This window comes from Podarcis gaigeae, assembly GCF_964106915.1.
Source record: "Podarcis gaigeae genome assembly, chromosome: 1".
NCBI classification, from domain to species: domain Eukaryota; kingdom Metazoa; phylum Chordata; class Lepidosauria; order Squamata; family Lacertidae; genus Podarcis; species Podarcis gaigeae.
In genome coordinates, this window is record NC_139678.1 from 84,656,739 (window position 1) to 84,679,081 (window position 22,343).

The 22,343-nt window shown below is 45.9% G+C and overlaps 2 protein-coding genes across 5 annotated transcripts in view; both read right to left on the reverse strand.

Annotated features, from left to right (window-relative positions):
- INHA (inhibin subunit alpha) overlaps positions 1 to 22,343 on the reverse strand; it is a 131,273-nt gene that overhangs the window by 9,338 nt on the left and 99,592 nt on the right. The gene's annotated exons all lie outside the window — the stretch shown is intronic.
- The window catches only part of SLC4A3 (solute carrier family 4 member 3), a 45,292-nt gene continuing 23,974 nt past the window's right edge, over positions 1,026 to 22,343 (reverse strand). For 3 of the 4 annotated variants that reach the window (XM_083726982.1, XM_083726981.1, XM_083726984.1), the window contains 17 exons: positions 18,651 to 18,802; positions 17,779 to 17,959; positions 16,874 to 17,009; positions 16,195 to 16,375; positions 15,318 to 15,417; positions 13,762 to 13,946; positions 11,648 to 11,864; positions 11,124 to 11,348; positions 9,544 to 9,692; positions 8,084 to 8,278; positions 7,695 to 7,901; positions 6,891 to 6,980; positions 5,515 to 5,681; positions 4,785 to 5,038; positions 4,228 to 4,397; positions 3,761 to 3,934; positions 1,026 to 3,385 (listed from right to left, as the gene is read on the reverse strand). In XM_083726982.1, coding sequence (XP_083583108.1) covers positions 3,308 to 3,385; positions 3,761 to 3,934; positions 4,228 to 4,397; positions 4,785 to 5,038; positions 5,515 to 5,681; positions 6,891 to 6,980; positions 7,695 to 7,901; positions 8,084 to 8,278; positions 9,544 to 9,692; positions 11,124 to 11,348; positions 11,648 to 11,864; positions 13,762 to 13,946; positions 15,318 to 15,417; positions 16,195 to 16,375; positions 16,874 to 17,009; positions 17,779 to 17,959; positions 18,651 to 18,802 — 2,861 coding nt within the window. In that variant the 3' untranslated portion in view covers positions 1,026 to 3,307. The remainder of the gene's footprint in view (positions 3,386 to 3,760; positions 3,935 to 4,227; positions 4,398 to 4,784; positions 5,039 to 5,514; positions 5,682 to 6,890; positions 6,981 to 7,694; positions 7,902 to 8,083; positions 8,279 to 9,543; positions 9,693 to 11,123; positions 11,349 to 11,647; positions 11,865 to 13,761; positions 13,947 to 15,317; positions 15,418 to 16,194; positions 16,376 to 16,873; positions 17,010 to 17,778; positions 17,960 to 18,650; positions 18,803 to 22,343) is intronic. The other variant, XM_083726983.1, reaches the window with a different exon arrangement.

Consider the following 22,343-nt stretch of genomic DNA (forward strand, 5'->3'; position numbering starts at 1 on the left):
AGCCCCGTCAGACGTTCAGCTTCCCAAAGAATGCTCGAAAACTGGGACACTCACTTCCAGTTTTCGATTGTTTGGGAGCCGGAACGTTCGACTCCCAAGGCGTTCGGGAGCCGAGGTAAAACTGTATGTTATTAAATTTGCCCTTGATGATAGCCTGAGAGCTGTTTGACCAGTCTCTGCCACCAAGGGCATCTGAGAAAGCCCTGATTTTCACCAGAATTCATTCCTTCTGAGAAGGGATCAGAGAAGGGCCATTCCTAGCACAGCCCAGGTGTTTGGAGGGAAATTGCCTACAGAATGTTATTCCTGCAGGCATTCATGAAGGCTGCGAAAAGCTACTTGTTTAGAGTGGAACTGCACTTGACAACCATATTTAACAAAGCTAGGGTGGCTACTTCTGTTAGGGAAAAGCAGCTTTGAGAAAGGATGATTTGGAGTGGAGAGGAGGGGCTCTTTACCTTTCCCTTGCCCACTTCTTTTCTGCTGGACCTCCTGCCTTCATGTTACTCCACAAACACACTTGCAGGGTTCCAGATGTGTGCTTCCCCTCTCTTTCCTTACAAGCAGCCTGTTTTGCTTTGTTACATGCATCTCTATGCAATGTAAAGGGGGGAAATCCAGCTTTAAATGTGCAATTTAAGTGGAGGGATGATTTGATGTTAGTTTTTGCCTCAATAGTGAGACCTTTTTGCCTTGATAGTGAGACCCTGAAGAGACACTGTCAGCCAGACATCAATTTGTTAATATGCTGAACTGAGGCTTCAGAAACATGAGAGATTCCAGCAACAGGGATGTGTGCTCAGGGATGTGCATTTTCTAGAAACAGACCTAGTTAGCAAGCTATGCCTCCACACGGCCTTATTGCTGGAATCTCTCATGTTGCCTTACATTAAGAATACATGTATCCATGTCATGCTAGGAAGGGCCTACCATACTCCAGTTTGTTCCTATGATCCTACTTGAGTGGCTATTCCTTCCTGAGTTGTCTGTTTCTGGTGCGCAGAACAAGAACCCAGGCGCAATGCTCCAGTGAAGGGTTTATTGGTGCATATCCATTTCTATTACATTCAGAGGAGTCGTAATGCACAGGCAGAGTACCAGGGACTTTGCCCCCAACAGTTCAAGTTTCCTAATCCTGGCTATGCAGGGCACAATGGAGGTCACTGTCTATGGGTGGGGCAGGCTGGCAGCCAGCTGGGAATGAGTAGAGGAAAACATTTGGCCTCATAACTACCCAGCCATCAGCAGGCAGCCCCTGAGGTAGGTGGGGAGGGACAGCCTCCATTTTATAGACAGGGAACAAGCAATGACCCGGAGTAGTTCCATGAGCCAAACTCTTAAGCCACATGGTTTTATGCCTGGCTACGGCAGGAGTCACAGCTGGCACATTTGCACACCCCATTATTCTATATACGTAATCTAACAGAACAGATTTAGCAACAGGACATCACAGTGTAGAGTCCCCATGTGATGGCCCAGTGGGAGAGCAGCTCTTCGAAACCTTGCACTGATGGTGTTTGTGCATGTGCTCAACCGCATGGAACACACCACCTGTGCAGTGCCCAGGACTAGATACATGACATTCACCAATGAAGTACGAGGGAGCACAGTATTCTGTTTCTAAAAATCAGATTCGGTGACTGAAACAAATGTATATTTCTGTGAAATTTAGTCCTATCACAAAAATCTGAATTTTCTTTATATGGCAGTTGAAGGGAAATATGAAAATAGCAGGGTTTAAGAGTACAAGAAGGCAGCTGATGGTGGTGTTGGGGGAGTGGTTGTGAAGGACTGAGGAGGAGCCAGGAATGGGAGGCCATCAACTTGGAAATGTCAAGGGATGAATGAAGAGAAGCCCCAAGTGCTACAGAGGGCTCATCCAGTGCAATGGCTCAATGCCACAGTGGCAGAGAACTTCAGCCCTCCTCAGAGCCATCCCCTTTCCAGTCACCAAGGCCAGGCTTGGGGGTAGCCTCCTGGAGACTTGGATCTGGTAGTGAATCTTGCTCAAGCTGGGGCCACTACAAGGCAAGAACAAGGTGAGAAATGCCATAGCCGCACAGAGGATGGAGAATAGAGCAGGAGCTGTGAGGAAGAGGCTACAGCAAGAAACAAGATGAAGCTGGAAATACTGAAGGAGGAGTTGTAGTCTGAAGCACAAAGTCTAGTACAATAGGTAAGAGGTTCTGTTATGTGATCAGGCAAATACCAAAGGCCAAGGTGCCAGTGTTTGTACCTGGTGTGGCTTTTTGCAGCTTGCCTACTACACTGATGTTGGGAGTTCCTGTTTTCCACTGGGCCTGAAGAGGGCAGTGAGCCACAAGAGTGGTGTCAAATCTGTGTGATGATTTCCTGACCGTGAGATGATCATAGTCTTCATTCAGTCATTAGGTTAGCTGTTTCCTGGTCTCCAGGTTTTGTTGGCAAGTTTTACCTGCACTTCCTTTTCCTGTCTGGGGGGTGGAGATCTACTTCACAAATCACTGTCTACTCTTTGGACAACCTTTACAGCTGTCCTGAGAGATGGTGAGAACAGGCACAGCACTGTGCACAAGCAGACGCATGTGCACATGGATATTGCACAAGTACCTGCATTATACTTGAGAGCAAATTGGTGCTAACTCACCCAGCAGTTTACTGGCTTTAGCAATCATCACTGCCATTCCTCAAATGGAAGAGGTTCAGAGTCTTCTGTGGGCAGGAAATCTTAGCTAAGGACATCATTCAGAATGGCAGGTGGACCACAGACTGTTGAATGTTCATGGGCACAGTCATGGGACTGAATGGCAATGGTTCAGCATGAAGAGACCAGTTGGTGCATGTGAAATCTCCCACCCCAGGAATCTGTTGGCTCTGCCTGAATGCTATCAGGCTTGGCATTTCTGGCAGGACCCAGCTGCTCTTTTCCTTTGCTGGCCTGCTGCTTTTCTCCCCTTAGCAAAACAGTGCAGTCTACTTATCTTCTTAGGGGAGGAGGCTAATGAGAGCTGGCTAAGGTACCTACTCTGGCCTACGCATGGCACAGCACCAACACCAGCAAGCTCTGCTTGGGGAAAATGGGGGGTGTGGTGCTGGCCCCATACTCTCTGTCTGTCCAGAAGGCAGCATCTCTTGCGCTGCTTGGCCCAAGCTTCCATTGTGGCCTGGAGCTTGCTTGAAGGGCTATGACACAGCTGCCAGTTGGTCCAGGCCCACAATAATTTCAAAGCCACTTCAGGTTGGTGGTTGTTCAAGGAAAGCACAAGGAAAGAAGGCTTATCCCATGAAGCCTAGGGAGTACCAGGGCCAGTAGACACATGCCAACTTCTCACACAGGCATGTGAAGCTCATTGTACTCATCCTGCCCATCTTCATCAAAGTTTGGTTCTGCATCCTCGGAATCCAGCTGCAAGCGGGAGGAAAGGACAGAAGAAAAGAGTTAAGCAGCCACTCAAATACAAGGTGGTACAAGGCCATCTCTTTTTCAGAGCAGAGACCTCAGAGCACAATGAGTCTACAGGCAGGTTTGGGTGGTCTCTGGGAAAATTCACAATGTGCGCCCCCCAAACTGGTTCTCCAATACAGTACTGCAGGACAGTAAAGAAGGTGACAACAGAGTCTCTTGCTCTCCAGCTTCAAACATTATATCACGATGCCAAGTTTTTTAGTTATGATATTGACCATTTAACCAAATCTGATGCATACCACTTTAGACCAATGGCTGAATAAGGACTGGGACTCCCATAACAGTTTAAGACATCAGGCAATGGTGTTTGCTTACCGCTTTGAGTTCTCTCTCATGGAAGAATCGTGGCAGCAGGAATCGTCGCAGGGGGACTGTCATGATCAGGACAAATGGGAAAGCCAGCGATGCCACAGTGGATTTCACCACCCACAGCAGCACAATGCAGGCTAGCTGGATGCATGTGAACAGGTTCATTCTCCAGGTCTTCACCTAAAGGTAAGCCAGCCAGATGATGCACCCTTCTTTGGGCAGCTCTATTTTTTAGCACTTGACAAAGTACCAGACCTTCAGTGTAATACTCCATTCCCTTCTATGGAAGGGTTATCTCTCATAAAGCTGTGCTGGTACCACTCAGTGAGTGGTTTCCTCCCCATGCCAGTCAAGCCCGCCACTGCATACCTTTCCCCTGTCCTTCCCCATCTTTATTTTCAGGCCCATCTCAACTTGCCACCCACTGAACTTGCCACCCCATTCATCACTCCCCACTCCCCCAGTGCACCTACCTTGACAACATAGACGTGATCAGGGTGGTGCTTAGATGGCATGAAGATAAGGAGGAGCCGCTCATAGAGCTGAATGCCAGTCAGTGACGTCACACCCATATATAGGAAAATCCCAAACAGCACAGCCAATGGGATCTGGCGTAGTACATTCCCCATCACGATGGACAGGCCTGAAGAGCAGGATACAGTGTTGAATTCTCTTTCTACACACAGGTACACCCATACTTCACGATCAGAACATGGGACAATGCCTGACATTGACACACATGTACACCCCTGGATATATACTGAATAGGCCCGATGCTTTAATATAGAGACACAGAACTATGGTTAGAAAGAACAAGGAGATTTGCAGGCTCACTGTTTTACTGTATGTGTCCACTAGTTTCATGGAGCCATGTTCCCATAAGCTCCACCCCACCACCACCACAGTGTGCCACAAGTAAAGAGTGTCACTACACCACAGGGGAATGAATGCCGAACAAATTCAGGTTGCTGAAATGAGCTAAGATGCACACAACCACCTCAGAGAACAAGCTCCTCTGTGTGGACCTCACCAACAAGGCCAGCGATGAGCACTCCTGTCACACGCTGCTCCTTCACTTCCTCAATCTTTGGCTTCTCACCAGGTGCAATGGCCTTGCTCATGACTGTGAGGGCGTTGACGTGGGTGACTGAGCGGACTGTGGCAGCCGTGAGCCAAGGCAGCCCAAAAAGGGCACAGAGCCCTCCCATTGTACCAATGAGCAGCAAATCAAGGTGGAAGCCCGATCCCTTTATCAACTTCCGCTCCTTCTTGCTGACAATCAGGCTGCAAAGGAGATAGGAAGGGAGGGGAGCAGAATAAACATGAGTTTCAGTGACCAACATAACAGATTTTAGCTGTAGCAAGGGGAGCAGTGGCACACAGTATTTTGAATTTAATGTTATTATTTTTTGCAGCAGCTCTTTCTAATTGGGAGACTTGGAAGAATCAAGGCATGTGGTCAGCAAAGGGAGCATACAAGACAAATAATATGCATCCTACTATAGAAAAGACCTCCTGGGAGCTATGGAAACAGCAGTCCCTTATTGTTCAATGTAGACAGCAAGGACAAATGAAGTTAGGAGCCTGCTGTCACATCCCCTCAGAAGGGGTCACTCTGTCTATCCCCTTGATTCTGACTTCTCTTCCCACCCAACACCAATTCCAATTATAGCTGCTGCAATTATTTAATTTTACTTAGCATTTCTACAGGGTGATAGGTACAGAATGAGCTGGCCCCAGTGTGGAGGCCTGGCACTTACGTGGTGATCTGGGTTTCCATAAAGATAAGGATGAAGACCAGAAGTGCAGGGATGGCAGAAGCAAACATCATCCACATGGGAAACACCTGGTTGCTTCCTAAGGGATGGATGAACCAGCCTCGCTTGTTGGGGGTTGTGACTGACAGTACTGAGGGAACATTCAGCTTCTGTGGTGACAACATGGAGGAAAAGACATCAGTCTTGTTTTCTGCATGGAATAGATATCATAATCAACAAGAACTTTATTACCCACCCTTCACCAGTAGGTCCCAGTTCCATTAGGAATGCCACAGAAAGCTTGGAATGTGCTGTTCTATTTTGGCATCTATGTCAAAGTCATGTTAATTGGACATGCCTGTACTGGCGTATGGGTGTATGTCTTAATGGGTCTCAGATGCATTCACTGAGCTTGCTCAATTCCCATAGCTGCTGTAGTACACCTGTGCACTGTCTGCAGTGGGCTCTGCTTCTCTATATGTATATAATGATGGGTTGTGCAGTCACACAGGGGAAATGTGGCTGGGATGCAGAACATCCACATTGCTTTGTAATACAGTGGTACCTCGGGTTAAGAACTTACATTCGTTCTGGAGGTCCGTTCTTAACCCGAATCTGTTCTTAACCTGAGGCACCACTTTAGCTAATGGGGCCTCCCACTGCCGCCGTGCCGCCACCGCATGATTTCTGTTCTCATCCTGAAGCAAAGTTCTTAACCCGAGGTACTATTTCTGGGTTAGCAGAGTCTGTAACCTGAAGCATCTGTAACCCGAGGTACCACTGTATCCCACTTCCCTTGCTCCACTTCTAGTTTAGAATACTGATCAGGGATCACAGAAGTTTTCACATGACAGATTTTGCATCTTTTCTTGGTGGTCCTCAACAAAGAATGATGGTCCTAAACACAGCCCCATTTTGAAGTTACTGCAGATTAGAAGGAATCCCAGCCTAACATGATAAAACTACCAGTTGTAGATAGCAATTCCAAACTACAGCCTGTATGCACACTAAAGGCATCTATGCCTCTCTCAGCACAGCCACCACAGCCAACTTGAACACCCTAGGCCAATATAGCATCTGACACTATTTGGAAGCCCAGCCAGACATGCATTCTGTCCTTAGGTGACTATACATTCCACAGACAATCCAGCTAGAGGTAACAGGGACACATTCAACAATGTAACTCACGGAATGGCCTGAACTGGATTTGTTTCCTGTTTAGAAGTCTTGCTTTCATGTGAAATTTACACTGATCGAGAAGACACAGATGCTGGCACCCACATAGACAATGCAAGTCTCAGATTAAAGTCCAAACTCCTTGAAAAACACATGTCCTCATACCCACTGGGTGGTGAAAAGTTGGAACAGGCAGTACCTACCTGGGTATATGTATCAGTGATAGTATAGTCCACCAGAACCATGACAAGGATAGAGATAGGGATTCCAAAATCTCCAATGATTCGTCGGGCCTACAGACCAAGCACAGGAGATGAAAGTAAGCACAGGGCATGCTGGAGATGCTGTTGGGCGCTGAGCCCAAAAACCCTATCTGGTCTTTCATCCACTGAAGAATTTCTCACCATATGACTCTGCCTGCAAATGCTTTGTGATGAGGTTTGGTATAGTAGAATAAAGTTCCTAAAGGTGATGCTAAGATGTCTGACCCTTCACCACTACGCTGCCAGTCCCTGGCCACCTTATACGTCAATCATATGGGGATGCCAGCCTGATTCAAAATGGTATCTTGATAACATTTGGGCATGCCCCAGAGCAGCCTTCCCCAACTTGGTGCCCTCCATATGTTTTGGGCTAGAACTACCAACATCATTTACTATTTGCCATGGAGCCCAAGGCTGGTAAGAGTTGGAGTCCAAAACATCTGAAGAGCACTTTGTTGAGGAAAGGTACCCTGTGGAGTACCCGGCTGAGCCTCTGCATTTCTGTGGTTGAACTTCAGCATCCTGGGGGAAGTGATGTACCTTTGGCCTCCGTGGTATTGACTAGAGCCAGGCTCTCTTCATAAAAAGCTATGCATGGAAGGGGATCAGAACAATATCTCCACCTATTATTGCTCTTAGTACAGGGGGGGAAACCCTGCTTCAGTGAACATGTAGAATGGAAAGGCTAGATGTTTGTATGGGGAAATGCCACCACACTTCTTGCTATTTAGGCCTTAGCCTCACCTTTCCTCCTAGGAAACGGCTGTTCTTAAACTTGCGCATGAAGAAGGCAATGAAGAAGGTTCCCAACATGAGGATGAGGGACAGCAGGGCAGTGTTGGGCTGCATCTGAGCGTCAAGAGCCATGGAATCAGGAGGCAATGTGCTGTCATTTAGATCTCTTGGAAGATTTGGCGGGTAGAACCTCAGTAGTGGGTGCTCTGTAAATACCTGGGAATATAGTGTCAGAAAAGAGGACACTTGCAGACAGCCATGAAAGACGGAAGAGTTGTTAATCTTCCTACTTAAGGGTGGTGTGCGAGAAGTCATCAATAACCCACAGTTTGTCTCATAATGCTGGCACAGAGTTGATACCAGCAGGCCAGCCAGGCAGATCCAGATCCAAAGCTCACCTTGTAAAGTTTGTAGAATGTTTCATAAATAAAGATGAGGGAGATAAGGAAGGCAAAGATCTCCTGGGTAAAGGGGGAGATGTATCGCACCAGGAAGCTGCCCTCAGCGGCCACAATGATGAAAATGAAGACAATAAGCCAGAGGCCAATCCATACCCGGCCTGTCAGATACTCGATGCCCTGGCTCTGGCAGAACTGCCAAAAAAGGAAACAGAGGTGACAGAAATAAGGGAACTGGCTTGAGCATGTTTCCCTTCCATTCTTTGCACCTTGGCTCATTTTGAAGAGCAAGTCTGCACAACATGTGGTCTGCTAAACTTTGCAGACTGTTATGTATTGGACAAGCTCACTGTGTTTGCAGCCCCAGGAGGGCAACACAAATAGAGTTTTAGCGCAACCTCTCTGGGAAGTATGCAAGCCTGCAGTTGAGGCATTATAAACCCCTCCTGGTTTGATGGAGGGGAGGTGCCAAACAACCCAGCAAGAAAAGGAAATCATCAGGCTTCATCCTCTGTTCAGTTACATGGTCATCAGCATCCAGTGTCTTGCGCTACCAAATCGTTAGCAGGCTATTTTGAGGCACATTTGAGTATTATCCACCATAAACACTGTACTGCATACCCATCACCAAACACTTTTGAAATTTGTGCTCGAGTCTTGCCCCACCATAATTGCCAAACCCTCTTGAGGTAACTTAGGGACACTCTGTGGGCAAATTCCCATGCAAGCAAAGATCAGAAATGCCCAAAGCAACAGAAATAGCAGCAGTGTTGGCCAATAACTACTCTTTCAGCCCACCATGAAAAGATTGAGGCAGTTGGGCCTCCTTGGTTAAAGCAATGCATGCATCCTGTATCATTAAACTGAGAGCACATGCTCCTACCCTGTGCAGTGGCGCTCTCTGGTACGGGCATAGCATTCCCTCAACAAGGATAATGTAGGCACATTGTTTAATAAACCAAATAGCCCTATTCACAGGCTGCAGAAAATTATTGTGATGATTTGAGAGGGTGCAGAAGATGATGGGGATTATTTGAGAGGAGTCACCTCTCAGCATGGAGTCAATTCCAGCCTTGAAGTCACTAAATTATGTTATTACCTAAGCAGTGTGGGATCAGCATGTAAGCAGGAAATAAATCCATTTGTGTACAGCGACTCCCATGTACGTGGGAACACAAACCTCTCATTTTTAGGTGATTCCACTGCGGTAGTTAAAACCCCATCCATATAGGTGAAAATAAGTTAACAAAAACAGTTTCCCACACAGTTCTGCCCCCGTGTCATTTGGAATTTTGGTGACACCCTCACCACTCAAGTAATGTGTGAATTAGGCCAGATTTAAGCCTTATAGTGTCCTATATGGGCACTTCATAAGCAGTGCACAGCAGCTTGCAGTATGTGGGACATCTGCATGTAAAAGTGGCAATGTAGAACCAAGGAAGACACCAGTTTACAGATACCTTGTAAAAAGCTTCTTCAAAGACCAGCAGAGGCCCTGAGAAGCCAATGACAAGGAGAGGCTGGGCACTCAGCAGAGAAAAGAGCATGCCCAGCACTGAGGTGGAGATGATCAACTCCGAAACGCCCATGAGACCGTCTGTCTTCTCACCTGTAGAGAAAGAGCAATGTCTCTGGGACAAACTGCAGAGTGGCAGACAGAAACATGTGCCCAGATCCCCCTGGTGGGTGGGGCTCACCACAGGAGAAAACTCATAGCCTTTTCTCTCAATTGCCACTGCCAACGAGTCCCTCCATGCACAGATACGCTACTGTTGGATAATTTTGTGGAACAGTTAGGCCAAGGAACCTCAGCATGAGCAAATTCCCTCATATTAAATTCTAACAGATAATTTCCATCACAGAATGCATTCCTGTGCAGAAATACACCCTTGTTAGAGAGTCCAGCAAGTGATAAGAGATATATTCTAGCTGCAGAGATTTTGAATCCTCTGCTTATTTCAGTTACCTTCTTGGAAGTGTTTGTACTGGTCCCTACCCATAAACATGGGGGGAAAGGAACTGAGTTTTCTGAAGAGTAAGTGTCCTAGGGAGAATGGTACCCACCCTGTTGGAGCAGGGTAAACTGATGTCTGGATCTACCTCTAATATGAGAGAAAAGTGCAGAATGTAAGTCAATGGATATATGATGCTGTTACAGTTATTATTATTTTTATATTATATGACATCTTTAAAAAATCATTTATTTCTTTACATTTATATCCCACCTTTCTTCCATAATGGAACTTAAGGCAAGATACATAGGATTCGCAAGCAGAGTCCCCCATCCAGGAACTGATCAAAATCAGACCTACTTTGCTTTAGCAATATTGTTGCATCAAGTGCTTAAGAAGTAATAAATACATTGGTGCCCATGAACACGTATAGAAGAATGGATTGTGGGTAATTGGGCTTAAAATACCCCCAATTTGTTCAATAACAAAGGGACAATTCTTCTCACCATTAAACAAATTCTTTCTCCTAATCCCAGATGGTTAAGGGCACTGTTTTTTGCTTTCAGGGATATGAGCACAATGTCCACATGCAAGCCTTGGCCCCCAGCATTTTGCTGGGTTACATGAGGCCATTTTGATCCTTATTGATGTTTCTCTGCAGAGATTTGTTGAGACCCTCTCCTGTCCTACACTGGCCTCTGCCCATCCAATTTAGGACTCTGGGTTGTGTGCAAATTAGCAATATTGGGGAGTGACTATTAAGAGTAGTAAAATGCTTTTATTGTTACCATAGAGAACAGGAAAGGAACATGCATAGACTGGAAAGCCCCAGAGCCAGGCAAGAGTGCAATGGGACAGAGCCAAACCCATCTGAACATAGGAAGAGCCAACTGAGCCCACCCACTTGCCCAGCAAGGGCACAGGCACAGATGAACCAATCCCAGCCACTTAGCCAGTATAAGCACAGGCAAAAATTAAACTAATGTGCTCAATCTCTTGGGCAGCCTAGCTGAACAGGAACCAGCTTGAGCAAGGAACTAGGGTGGGGCAGGGGAGGTGAGGAAGGAAGAGGAGGGTGGACTCATTACCTAGCAGTCCCCCAAAGGTGATGGCGGGGGAGAGAGCAGCGAAGTAGATGAATAGCACAGCTGCGAGGCACTGGCTGTGCAGGGCATCTTTGAGGTCACTCAGATACTTGGGGTACCTGCGCTTTATGTCCCGCACCAAACCACCAAAGACAATTCCAGTGCGCTTCAGAGGGTCATCCTCCTCCTCGCCTTCTTCCTCCTCCTCAGCTTTTACCTCACAGATCTCTGGAAAGACATGAACAGCATGGTGGGGGGTGAGGGGAAGGGAGAGGGAAGTAGACGCAAGATACCTTCACACCCAGTGCCAGCCGCCAGCATCCCTAGACAGGGCGGATGCAGGTTCCTCATCCCTGCCTACTCCAACTTTCAGAAAGTGCCCCCTCCCTCAGCATCAACGAAATTGTGCTGTGTCTCTTTAGAGCTGATGCAGAGGCAAGACATGGACTGTGCTAATCCTTCCTCACCCACCCTACCCTGGCCATGAAGCAGAATGGCAAGGTACAAAAGGCAAGGAGAGAAGAGACCTTTGGCTTCCTGAACATTCCCTTCTTTGATGGACTTCTTCTGGTCCCGCTCTTTCCTCTTCCTCAGCAGCTCTTTCTGGAAGGTGGCAATTGACTTGAGCAAATCCTTCCCCTCCACTTCTGATGGAGGGATGACAATGCTACAGTCAAGGAACTCATTGATGGCATTGAGCAGGTCCTGGCGGTCATCTGCCATGTAAGCAGCTTCATGGAAATGCTGTCAGCCAACAAGGGAAGATGGTCAGTTAGGCAGAGAGCAGCCCATCACTTATCCTCTGTCCTCCAGTATAACATTGCCTGGTGATGCTGTCTCTGACCCAAGACGAGCTCATCAATCTACTTTCAAAGCCAATATTATCTCAGTGTCATCAAAGGACCCTGTAACTCTCTTCTCAGTTCAGAATGACAGCTGTATTAATTCAGTGTCATGGCAACAGCATATAATCCACCTATCCCTGTTCAATTGATTCCTGTCCTGGCATATCACCATCACTATTTTGCCTTTTGGGGGAGATTGTTGGGGTGATATATATATATATATATATATATATATATATATATATATATGGTAAAGGGACCCCTGACCGTTGGGTCCAGTCGTGGGTGACTCTGGGGTTGCAGCGCTCATCTCATTTTACTGGCCAAGGAAGCTGGCATACAGCTTCCGGGTCATGTGGCCAGCATGACCAAGCTGCTTCTGGCGAACCAGAGCGGTGCACGGAAATGCCGTTTACCTTCCCGCCAGAGCTGTACCTATTTATCTACTTGTACTTCATGCTTTTAAGCTGCTAGGTTGGCAGGAGCAGGGACTGAGCAATGGGAGCTCACCCCGTCACGGGGATTCGAACTGCCAACCTTCTGATCGGCAAGCCCTAGGCTCTGTGGTTTAACCCACAGAGCCACCCGCATCCCATATATATGTATATGTATATGTATATGTATATGTATATGTATATGTATATGTATATGTATATGTATATGTATATGTATATGTATATATATGGCATTGTTACTGTGAGCATGAGCTCACTAAATCTAATGAAATTTTTATTCAGTGGATATCCATGTATTTTTTTCTTGGTTGTCTATGCACAAAAGTATATAATTTCCCTTCTATTCTCTCACTAACAATTTATCCAAGTGTGAAATATTGTTGAATGTGTTTGACTTGCACCTATTCTATCCTATGAACAGTGGGATGCACTGTAAGATTAAAAATTGCAATAACGTGTTTTTTTAAGGAAGTTGCTATGGTCAGTTTGCTAGCATACCTTCTTCAGAAGCCAGTTCAGGACAGAGTATTTCAAAGCAAATAAAAACAACTTCTAGCAAGTGGGGAAGAGTCTTCAGAAAAATGTTTGATATTTAGAGGAGTGTGTTTGGACAGGATGGTAAAAGAATGCACCAGTTGAGCTATTTGGGGCATCTGAAAGGGCATGTCCACCCAACACATTCCTCTTCCCTGGGTTCTATGCTTTAATGTGCATTAGAAGTCCTTCCAAGGGAGCATTTCTTCCTCTGTGCAGACTGCACAGCCCATGCATATTTACAGTTCCCCACATCCCCCATGCTGGCAAGTCAGGGGGCGTGTGGGCATGCATAAATCATTAGTAGAGTATTCAACCAAAGGAGGAAAATGGCTGGAGGCAAAGGGAAGAGGGTTCATACACAGAGCAGTCTGTGGTGCAGAAATACTGGATCAATTGGCTGACAAAGGTGATGCCAGAGGGGAGCAAACATCCCCTGCCTCCCAGCCTGCCCCCACCATGCTTATCCATGCTTCCTTTTGTCCTGCTGCTTCCCCGCCCTCCCTGTCCTCCAGAAAACTACTCAATCAGAGCAAATAGCAATTTGGGTGTTTTCCTGATTGACATTTGCTCCAGTTTAGCACTAAAGAGTGGGCTTTCCCTGGGAAAGGAGCGTATCAAGCAGAAAACCACTCAGACCTGTGCTTAATAGGCATGGAACAAGTCTACAAACCCTTCCTGACTTGTGCTCCCTTGGCATTGTGCTGCGTCTTCATGCTGTTCCCTTTCTAATGCATCTTTCAGCACCTTTGCTGCTACCCTTCTCGTGTCTTCTCCAGCCTGAACCAACACTCAGCTCCTCCTCACCTTGTCTGACATGAGAGTGGAGATGGAACGTCCGATCTCATGGTAGTCCATGTTGGACTGGCTTGGCCCCAGCAAGACAAAGATGAAGCGAACAGGGATTGGGACTTCCAGGACTGACTCCAAGAACACAGCCTCATTCAAACGGACAAAAGCCATTGTTGGTTGCTCAAGGAACTGAACACAACCTATCAGGAAGGGAAGCATAAGACCATGATGATCAGTGTGGAAGCAACAAGCTTCTGAGATCAGGAAGCATGCTCCAGGTTTAGGGAGATTTGGCAAAATGACACATATGAACACACTTAGGGCATGTCGACACTTCCCCTTGCCCCGTGCTTTCTAGGCATGGTTGCAAGTGGTTTTGCATTTGCCCCACAGCTTTCCCCTGGAAAATATGCTTTTTACGGCTGAACTGGAACAAACAGCAGTCTGCAAAAAACCCGATTTCCTTTTGGTCCAATTCGGAGGTAAGCTGTGGGTTTTCCCAGGAGAAAGTGGTGGGGCAAACAGAGATGTGGGTGAGCCCTTAGCTGCAAGTACCACCTGGCAGTGCCCTCTCTACAACACCTGCTAACAGTGGGAGTGTGAGTAACACAGGATGCAACATCTGAGTATGCAGAGTTTGAGGTTACTGCCCCATTCCCTATTTTTGCAGAAGTGGGGAAGACTGCAGCTGAAAAATGACATCTCCATTAATGAGGTGATCTTGATCTAATTCTGAAGCCACCTCAACAAAGCCGTGGGCCAAATTCAGAAGCTTCTCTGGAGTTCCCTCCATCCATACCACAGCTAAGCAGAACCTACTAGAGAATTGTCTTTTCACTATCAAGAACCTCTGAAGAAGAAGAAGAAGAGTTTGGATTTGATATCCCGCCTTTCACTCCCTTTAAGGAGTCTCAAAGCGGCTAACATTCTCCTTTCCCTTCCTCCCCCACAACAAACACTCTGTGAGGTGAGTGGGGCTGAGAGACTTCAAGGAAGTGTGACTGGCCCAAGGTCACCCAGCAGCTGCATGTGGAGGAGCGGAGACACGAACCCGGTTACCCAGGATTACGAGACTACCGCTTTTAACCACTACACCACACTGGCTCTCTCTGACTGACCTAGAAATTCTGAGCACGTTTACAAGCAATCCTATACTTGAGTAGCTGTAACTGAGGGGCTATAGTAGCTGACAGAAGCTCGATTACACTGGCAAAATGCAAAAGATGCTGCTGTCACGACAAGCACAGCAGCAGATAACTTCAAATATGCTGGCCAATACATTTTTTTGCCTTTGCCAAGACAGTTTTCAGCCAGGCATATGAAAGGTGAGTGGAGCCATATTACTGGTATTTCTCCTACCCCATGGTGGGGTTTGAACCCCTCCCCACCTGGGCTGAGAGAGTATAGGTTAAGATGGCTGCTCCGCCAGTGTAGCAGCAGCACCGAACCCCTGAACTCCCCATGAGATAATGCCAGCAAAAGGAAGAATGTTACTGTTGTTAAAACCACAGGTCTCCTGATGAAAGCCTGCTCAAGGCCTCAGTACTAGATTTTGGCTCAGGGCTCCTTACCAACAAGCACTACAGTAGCCTCTGCATCATCGGGAATCTTCTCCATCAGCTTGAGATATTTGTGACGATGTCCCTCAGAGCTGTGAAGGTGCATGTTTTTCTGTCTCAACAACAAAGGTTCTCATTAGCCAGGGCTGCCTATGAAAACATTTCCCCCCCACCCCACACTGTTGGAGTGCCACTTGGCTCTCTAAATGAAAGGGCCATAAAAAGACAGGCTGCATTCTGGTTACTGAAGTCCAATAGTTTTCCTGCTGCTCTCTGTGATTCTAAATGCTCATTTAAGGCAAATTTAGAAATTGATTGTTTTGGCATACGTATGCTATAACATTCATTCACTCGCTTGCTTGCTTGCTTGCTTTGAAGTTGTTGTTTTTTACAATCAAGTGATATATATACATCGTAATAAAAATGAAGAAAATTCAGAGAGTTCCTAAGCCTTTAGGCCAATGACTCCCACAAGTATTTCCCCCCACCTCTTGACCAATGCCACTTCTCTTACTTTTCCTTGTTCCTTCCCTGTGACCAGCAGAAATAAAGTAAGCTGTGGAAAACATTGAAATCTCTGCACCTTGCTTTGAATTCATTATTAGCAAGGCCCAGTTAGTAATGACGGTCTCAGTGTTTTCTTTAGCTCACACAGAGATTTCACTCTACTTATCATACTTTTCTGTGTATAAGACTAGGGTTTTTTTTTTACTAAAAAAATGTTTACAAGGGGGGTAGTCTTATACACGGGGGCAATCTCTCCCCCATTTTCTTAATTTTAAGTCCCCCAAAATAGGGAGTGTCTTATACATGGGGGGGGGGTGTTATACACGGAAAAATACGGTACTCTTCAGAACAATTCAGCTCTCCATGCCTGTTCCTCACTCACCTCTCTATAATCAGGGTCATGGATTCTGGGCTCTGTCATCTCAATGCGCTCTTCCCCCATCAATGGCATGCATGTGTCAACTGCATGGTTGTGGTGGTGATGGTGGTTTCCTACCATAGAGTTCATGCTGGAGTTGGATTGGTTCCGGGGAAAGAATACCTCCTTTTCATCATTAGGGTGGCTGAAGAAATAATGTGGATGTTAAAGGAACTACAGGACAGTGGCCAGCTTTCTTTCACTAAAGTTTATTGCAGCTCAGAGCTTGACCAAAATGAAAATATGCCTTTCACATCATTTATTCCTGTTGTCTCCACAGCAACATTTTCCTGACCTTTATATACCCCAAAGTCCTGGTCTCCCTGCCCATATATATCTTAAGCTATGAGCTTCTTTCATCACCACAACTTCACTTAGAGATATCCATTTCACTACCCTAAGACAGCCAACATCTTTATGTATCTCTAGTTCCTAAGAGGACTTCAGGAACCTCATCAGCTCCACACCAAAAAATTATCTTGTTCTCACCCACCTCCCTCTTGCCATTCCTGGTCTTTTTGTGCAGTCTTTTATGTATTTATACCACTGTTCACTCTTCCTTAACATTCAGCAGCTCTTCCACATGTGACCCTGCCACTCAAAGCCCAACCTGCTGTCTTTCTAATGCCAGCACATTACTTACCTGTGCTTGAGCAGCAGGGCCCTGAGCACATTGGCTCTGTCTTCGGCCTTGATCTGGTCTGATATTATCATGGTTTCTACCACCAGGTGAGCAATGCCAGGTAATGTTGTTTGCTCCAGGTCCAACAGAACAGCTCCTGGGATCAGGAAGACCAATAGGTTTAGGTCATGTAAGATCATTGAAGAGATTTCTCAGGCACAAAGTATCTCAGACTGTTGTCTCCTATCATTTTTCCTGTGCAAAGGAAATTTTAGCTCATACCACTTTGCTTCTGACAGCAATAACAGTACTTTATCTCAATGACTTAGGGCATTATGTTGCTCACTCACAAAAATGTATCTGTACCCCACTGCATGGGATTTCACACATCACTTAATCTCCCCAGAATCTCCCATGGAGTATTTCTCCCTCAACAGGACTTTCCCCCTCACCTTCCCACCCCACATCCTAAACCTGTTCTAGGGGCTCCCTCAACCATCCAGAGCAGATTTAGGGGGCATAGGGAGTGCACAGGAGGAGGAGGAGGAGGGAAGTCCCATTGTGCGGGTGGACCTCATTCTTTGCACGCAATAACTTAGTTGAATCCTGCCCTAAATCTTCAATTGGATCTGAACCTCTTGTGAGAAAAAGCAAACCTTTTTGGTGGCCTCCTTCTTAGCCCAAGACTTCAGTGTTGCACATTCAGCTGCAGGACCAGGCTGCCATGAATGATGGAAAAGATATCCTGGCAATCAGAAGACAACCCACAATTGTCTACCATTCTCTCTCTTTCCCTTGAGAGAGTCTGAATCATGAGAGATCTTGTTGATTTGTGTCTTTTGTTTGCAGGTTGGGATATGGCTTTTATCAAGGTCTTGTCAACATACATCTCAGGACAAAAGCCCAGCCCCACCTTGGTTACTCACCATGGGCAATAGTCTTCCTGAGCTCCAGAAGGCTGCGAAAGGACAGTGAAGCCACATGAGGCTTCCCCCATCGTGCTGTGTCCTCCTCCACATCCTCCTCAAATTTGATCCAGCGCGCTGTCTCCTTCCAGTGCATGTCCTGGTTCTTCTCCACCACTAATTCATTCAACTCCACAAATACCTGTCAGAGGAAAGAAAGGGAACTGAACTGCAGCTGCTTCCTCTATCCAAGTTCTTTCATGAGAATAGCCTACCTAGCACCTATTGCTGTCATGGGGTGGTGCTCTTTAGCTCTGTCCTCTTAGCACCAGAAATCCCTGCTGATGACAGAATGCTTAAGACCTGCTATGAGAGAATAGAGATAACTTCAGAGGAAATATGTGCCTGCCTTCATCCTGTGGATCTGATACAGCCTATGGGCCAAGAGTACACAAAGAATATAACTGGAGGAGGTCTAGATTCATATTATCTCAACTGTCTCTAAAGATTTAGGGCTCATCCACACTTCTGCTTTCCCTCAGGGAAAATTACTTGGACCTGTGCTTTCTAGGCATGGCACAAGCAGAAAATGTGAATGAACCCTTAGTTTCCCCTTCCAGGCCAGCCATTTCTCCTCTTGAAATAGGGCATCTTGTATCAAGGGAGACCCAAAGAACACAGATTAGGATAAGACTACTTACCTATACTTACCTACTTGCCATGAACTCTGTAGACACTGCTTCAGCCTCACGTTTGGGTCACACAGTCTTATAATGACTATAATTACTGCCTCTGTGGGAAGCAATTCACCAACAGGCAACATGGCCAGCACCTGACTGAAACTACCAATTTTGCCTGTAGATTGTGAGGTCTCCACAAGGCAGCGCCATTACCTCGTGGGGTTTCCTGTCAAGCTTCTTCTTCTTCTTCTTTTTCTTGACAGACTGTGAAGTCAAAGACTTTTTGCTGCTTCTGGTAGTCTGGCTCCGGGAGGGTTTCTTAACCAGATGTCTTCTTACTCCTGGATTATCTTCAAAACGGTGGCCTAGAAAAAAGGCAGGGCAGGAACAAGGGCAAGCAGAAGAATGAAGGGAAAAGCAACTTGTCCTTCTGTAGCCAAGGTTGTCTGTATGCCATGACTACAGCCATGGGAGCATAGTCAGAAATCTGAGCAGCTCAGCTTTCAGCCCCATGTTTCTAGCCCTAAGAGATGGGTAAGCAATACTAGGTGAAAACTTAGCAGTCAGAAGAGGGATGAGCAAAATTTCTGCTAGCTCAAGCTGGGGCATGGAGGCAGCATTCTGCATAGCTCCTTCCTTCCTCAGCATGTCTATAAGAAACAGAATGAAAAATGAGCCTATTCATTTTAATTTGCTTAACACAAAACACAGAATTAAGCTTTTCTCAGTACACAGCTTGGATAACATGGGCATGGACTAGGGGTGTTATGTTTCCTTTTTAAAGTAGAGCATACACAGCCCCTCTTTTCAGGATTCTGTCGTCTCAAAGTAGCTATGAAAATGTCCAACAAGGAGCCAGGCCACTGATCTATCTTGATCAGTACTGTTTACTCCAAAAGACAGCAGCTCTCCAGCCCTTCTACCTAAGATGCTTCTAACAGGAGATGCTGGATGCTGAGCCTGGGGTTTTCTGCATGCAAAACAAATGCTCTACCACTGAGCAATGGCCCCTCTCTGTCCTTGTCTTACTCTACATTCTGACTGTGAAGAAGTTTGCAACACAGCCAGGAAACAGAGGCTTTATTCCCACACATTTGTCCCTGAACACTCTTCTTGAGCAGGTGCAGGTGCTTATGCAATAGATCTCTATCTCAAGAGAGGCACAGATGACTACTGTGATATACTCCATGAAGCATGGCAAAACCTCTGCTCAACCACAATTTGCTGTTGCTGTTTGTTTTCTGGAAGCTGCAGGAACAATGCCAAGGCAGTGGGGGCACATAATGTGCTTATCTGTGGCTGCCAGGGAGTGGGGAGAAGGGTTTTCAGGGCTTTGTAAGTGACAGTATAGGAAGGGAATTTTATTGTATCACAGGTATACAGGCACACCCTTTATTATTTTATCTATTGCATCTTTTATCAACATCTTCTCCAAGAAGCTCTGGCAGTACACAGTATTCTCCTGCTCCCATTTTATCCTCACCACAACCTTGTGAGGCAGATTAGGCAGTGAGTGACTGCCCCATGGTCACCTTGTGAGCTTTGTAGCTGAGTTGGCATTTGAACCTGGATCGTCCTAGTCCTAGCCCAACACTGTATCAGGCTGACTCTCCCCACAGCAAACATCTTGACATCTGATTGTCATGCTTTTGCCCCTTCTGATCAGCATGTTTTTGGAAAACAGTCCACATTTTAGAAGAACTAAATATTCATATACATATGTGTGCTGTTTGCATATTATCACATAGTGACAAGATCATTCATATAACTGCATAGTTTAGAATACACAAGGCTGAACTTGGTTTCACAAGATGAGATGTTACAGAGCAAACTTTATTCTGTTTTGCTTTGTGGTTCCCTCACATAAATAAATAAAATACCTAGGGTGTAATCTATCAAAGGTTAAGAATGCAAAAGCCCTGCAGGATGAGATGAAATCCAGCATCCTGCTCTCAGGGGCCTGCCAGATGCCTATGGGAAACCCACAAGTACAACATGGGCTCTCTCACCATACATGTCCCCCAGCAAATGGTACTAAAAGGCACGCCGATACTGAAGACAGCACACAGTGATCATAACTAGTAGCCACTGATAACCTCATCATTAATTTGCCTAAACCCCTGTCCAAGTTGGTGGCTGACTTTATATTGGATGGCAGCAAATTCCGCAGGATAGCTATGTGAAGAACCTCCCCATATTTAGCCTCATTTGCAGTACTTTGAGATGGAGAGAAAAAAAATTCTGCATCCACCTTCTCCTCACCATGACTATACCTCTATCATATTCCCTATTACTTACCTTTTCCCCAGCTAAAAAGCCTCAAATGTAACCTCTCCTCCAAAGGGAGTTCTTCATCACCACTCCCCCCTCCTTGATCATTTGGTTATCTTTTTCTGCTCTTTTTGCAGCTCTATAACAACCTTTTTTGAGGTGAGGTGACTAGAGTATACAGTACTCCAGGTGCAGTTGCACCAGAGTATTGTAACAGCATTATCAAACTGGTAGTTTCGTTTTCAATCTCTTTCCTAATGATCTCAAACATGGAATTGCCTTTTTTCCAGCTGCTGCACATTGGGTTGCCATTTTAATTAAGCTCTGCACCGTGACCTCAGGATCTCTTTTCTGGTTAGTCACTGTCAGTTCAGACCCTAGAAGTTAGGGTGGAGGAAATAGCCTAATGTGCATCACTTGATGCTTGCTGAAATTAAGCCTCATTTGCTATTTTAATCATGTCCAGTGTGGAGCTTTTGGAGCTCCTCACAACTCCTTTTTGCTTTTACCACCCTGGACAATTTGATGTCACCACACTCTTCATACCAGATCATTCATGAACAAGTTTAAAAGCAACTTTTTTCTGCCTTTCTGTTCTCCCACATCAAAAAGCAGGCAGTGTTTAAGGTAGTGTCTGCCAAAGGCCTTGGGAGCTAACGCTAGAGCAGACATTCTCATGCCATCAGTTCAAATGCTATAGTTGAGGGCTTCTCTGACCTAAAATGGGAGCTGTGGTGTGGTCTATCTCAGTAAACAGTTGAGAGGGGTTGATTAAGTTAATGGTTCATGCCAAGGGCAACTGTTCAGGGGTTCTCATTTTTCCCCAACAGCAGTGGAATTACTGAAAGGTAGCATAAATTATGAGCAATACAGCACTTCTGGACAGAATTGCCCAAGTGTTCTCAAGATAGTTCAGCTATCCATGCCCTCTTTCTATTCTTCATCTACTTTTAATAAATCTTGGGAGTATGAAATGCAGTAGAATCATAGAATCATAGAGTTGGAAGGGACCCCAAGGGTCATGTAGTCCCAACAGCTTGCAATACAAGAATCTCAGCTAAAGCATCCATGACAGATGGTCATCCAACCTCTGTATAAAAACTTCCAATGAAGAAGAGTCCTCCACCTCTCATGAGAGTCTGTTCCACTGTCAGACAGCTTACTATCAGAAAGCTCTTCCTGATGTTGTGTCTCCTTTCTTGTAATTTGAATTGATTGGTTCAGGTCCCAGCCTCTGGAGCAGGAGAAAGCAAGCTTGTTCCACGTGACAGTCCTTTAGATTTTTGAAGATGGTCACCATGTCTCCTCTGCAATGCTAGGATTCACTCCCCTGTTCCACATTCTCATGGGAAGGACCATTTTACAGCCTGACACCTTGGGAATCTGGGTCACTAACACTGCAATTCTATGCATGCTTACCTCAGTGTAAGTTCCATTGAACTCAATGAAGCTTGCTTCTGAGTAGACATATACAAATTGCACTGTAAATTAAATATAAACAAAATCTATACATTGCCGGAGGGATTTTCCTCCCACTGGCTGTGCGCCTGATTTGAGGCCTGTTGACAGCTGGATACCACACCATCCCATTTACAGCTACATAAGAGTGACAAAAACCAATAAGTGCTCATCAAT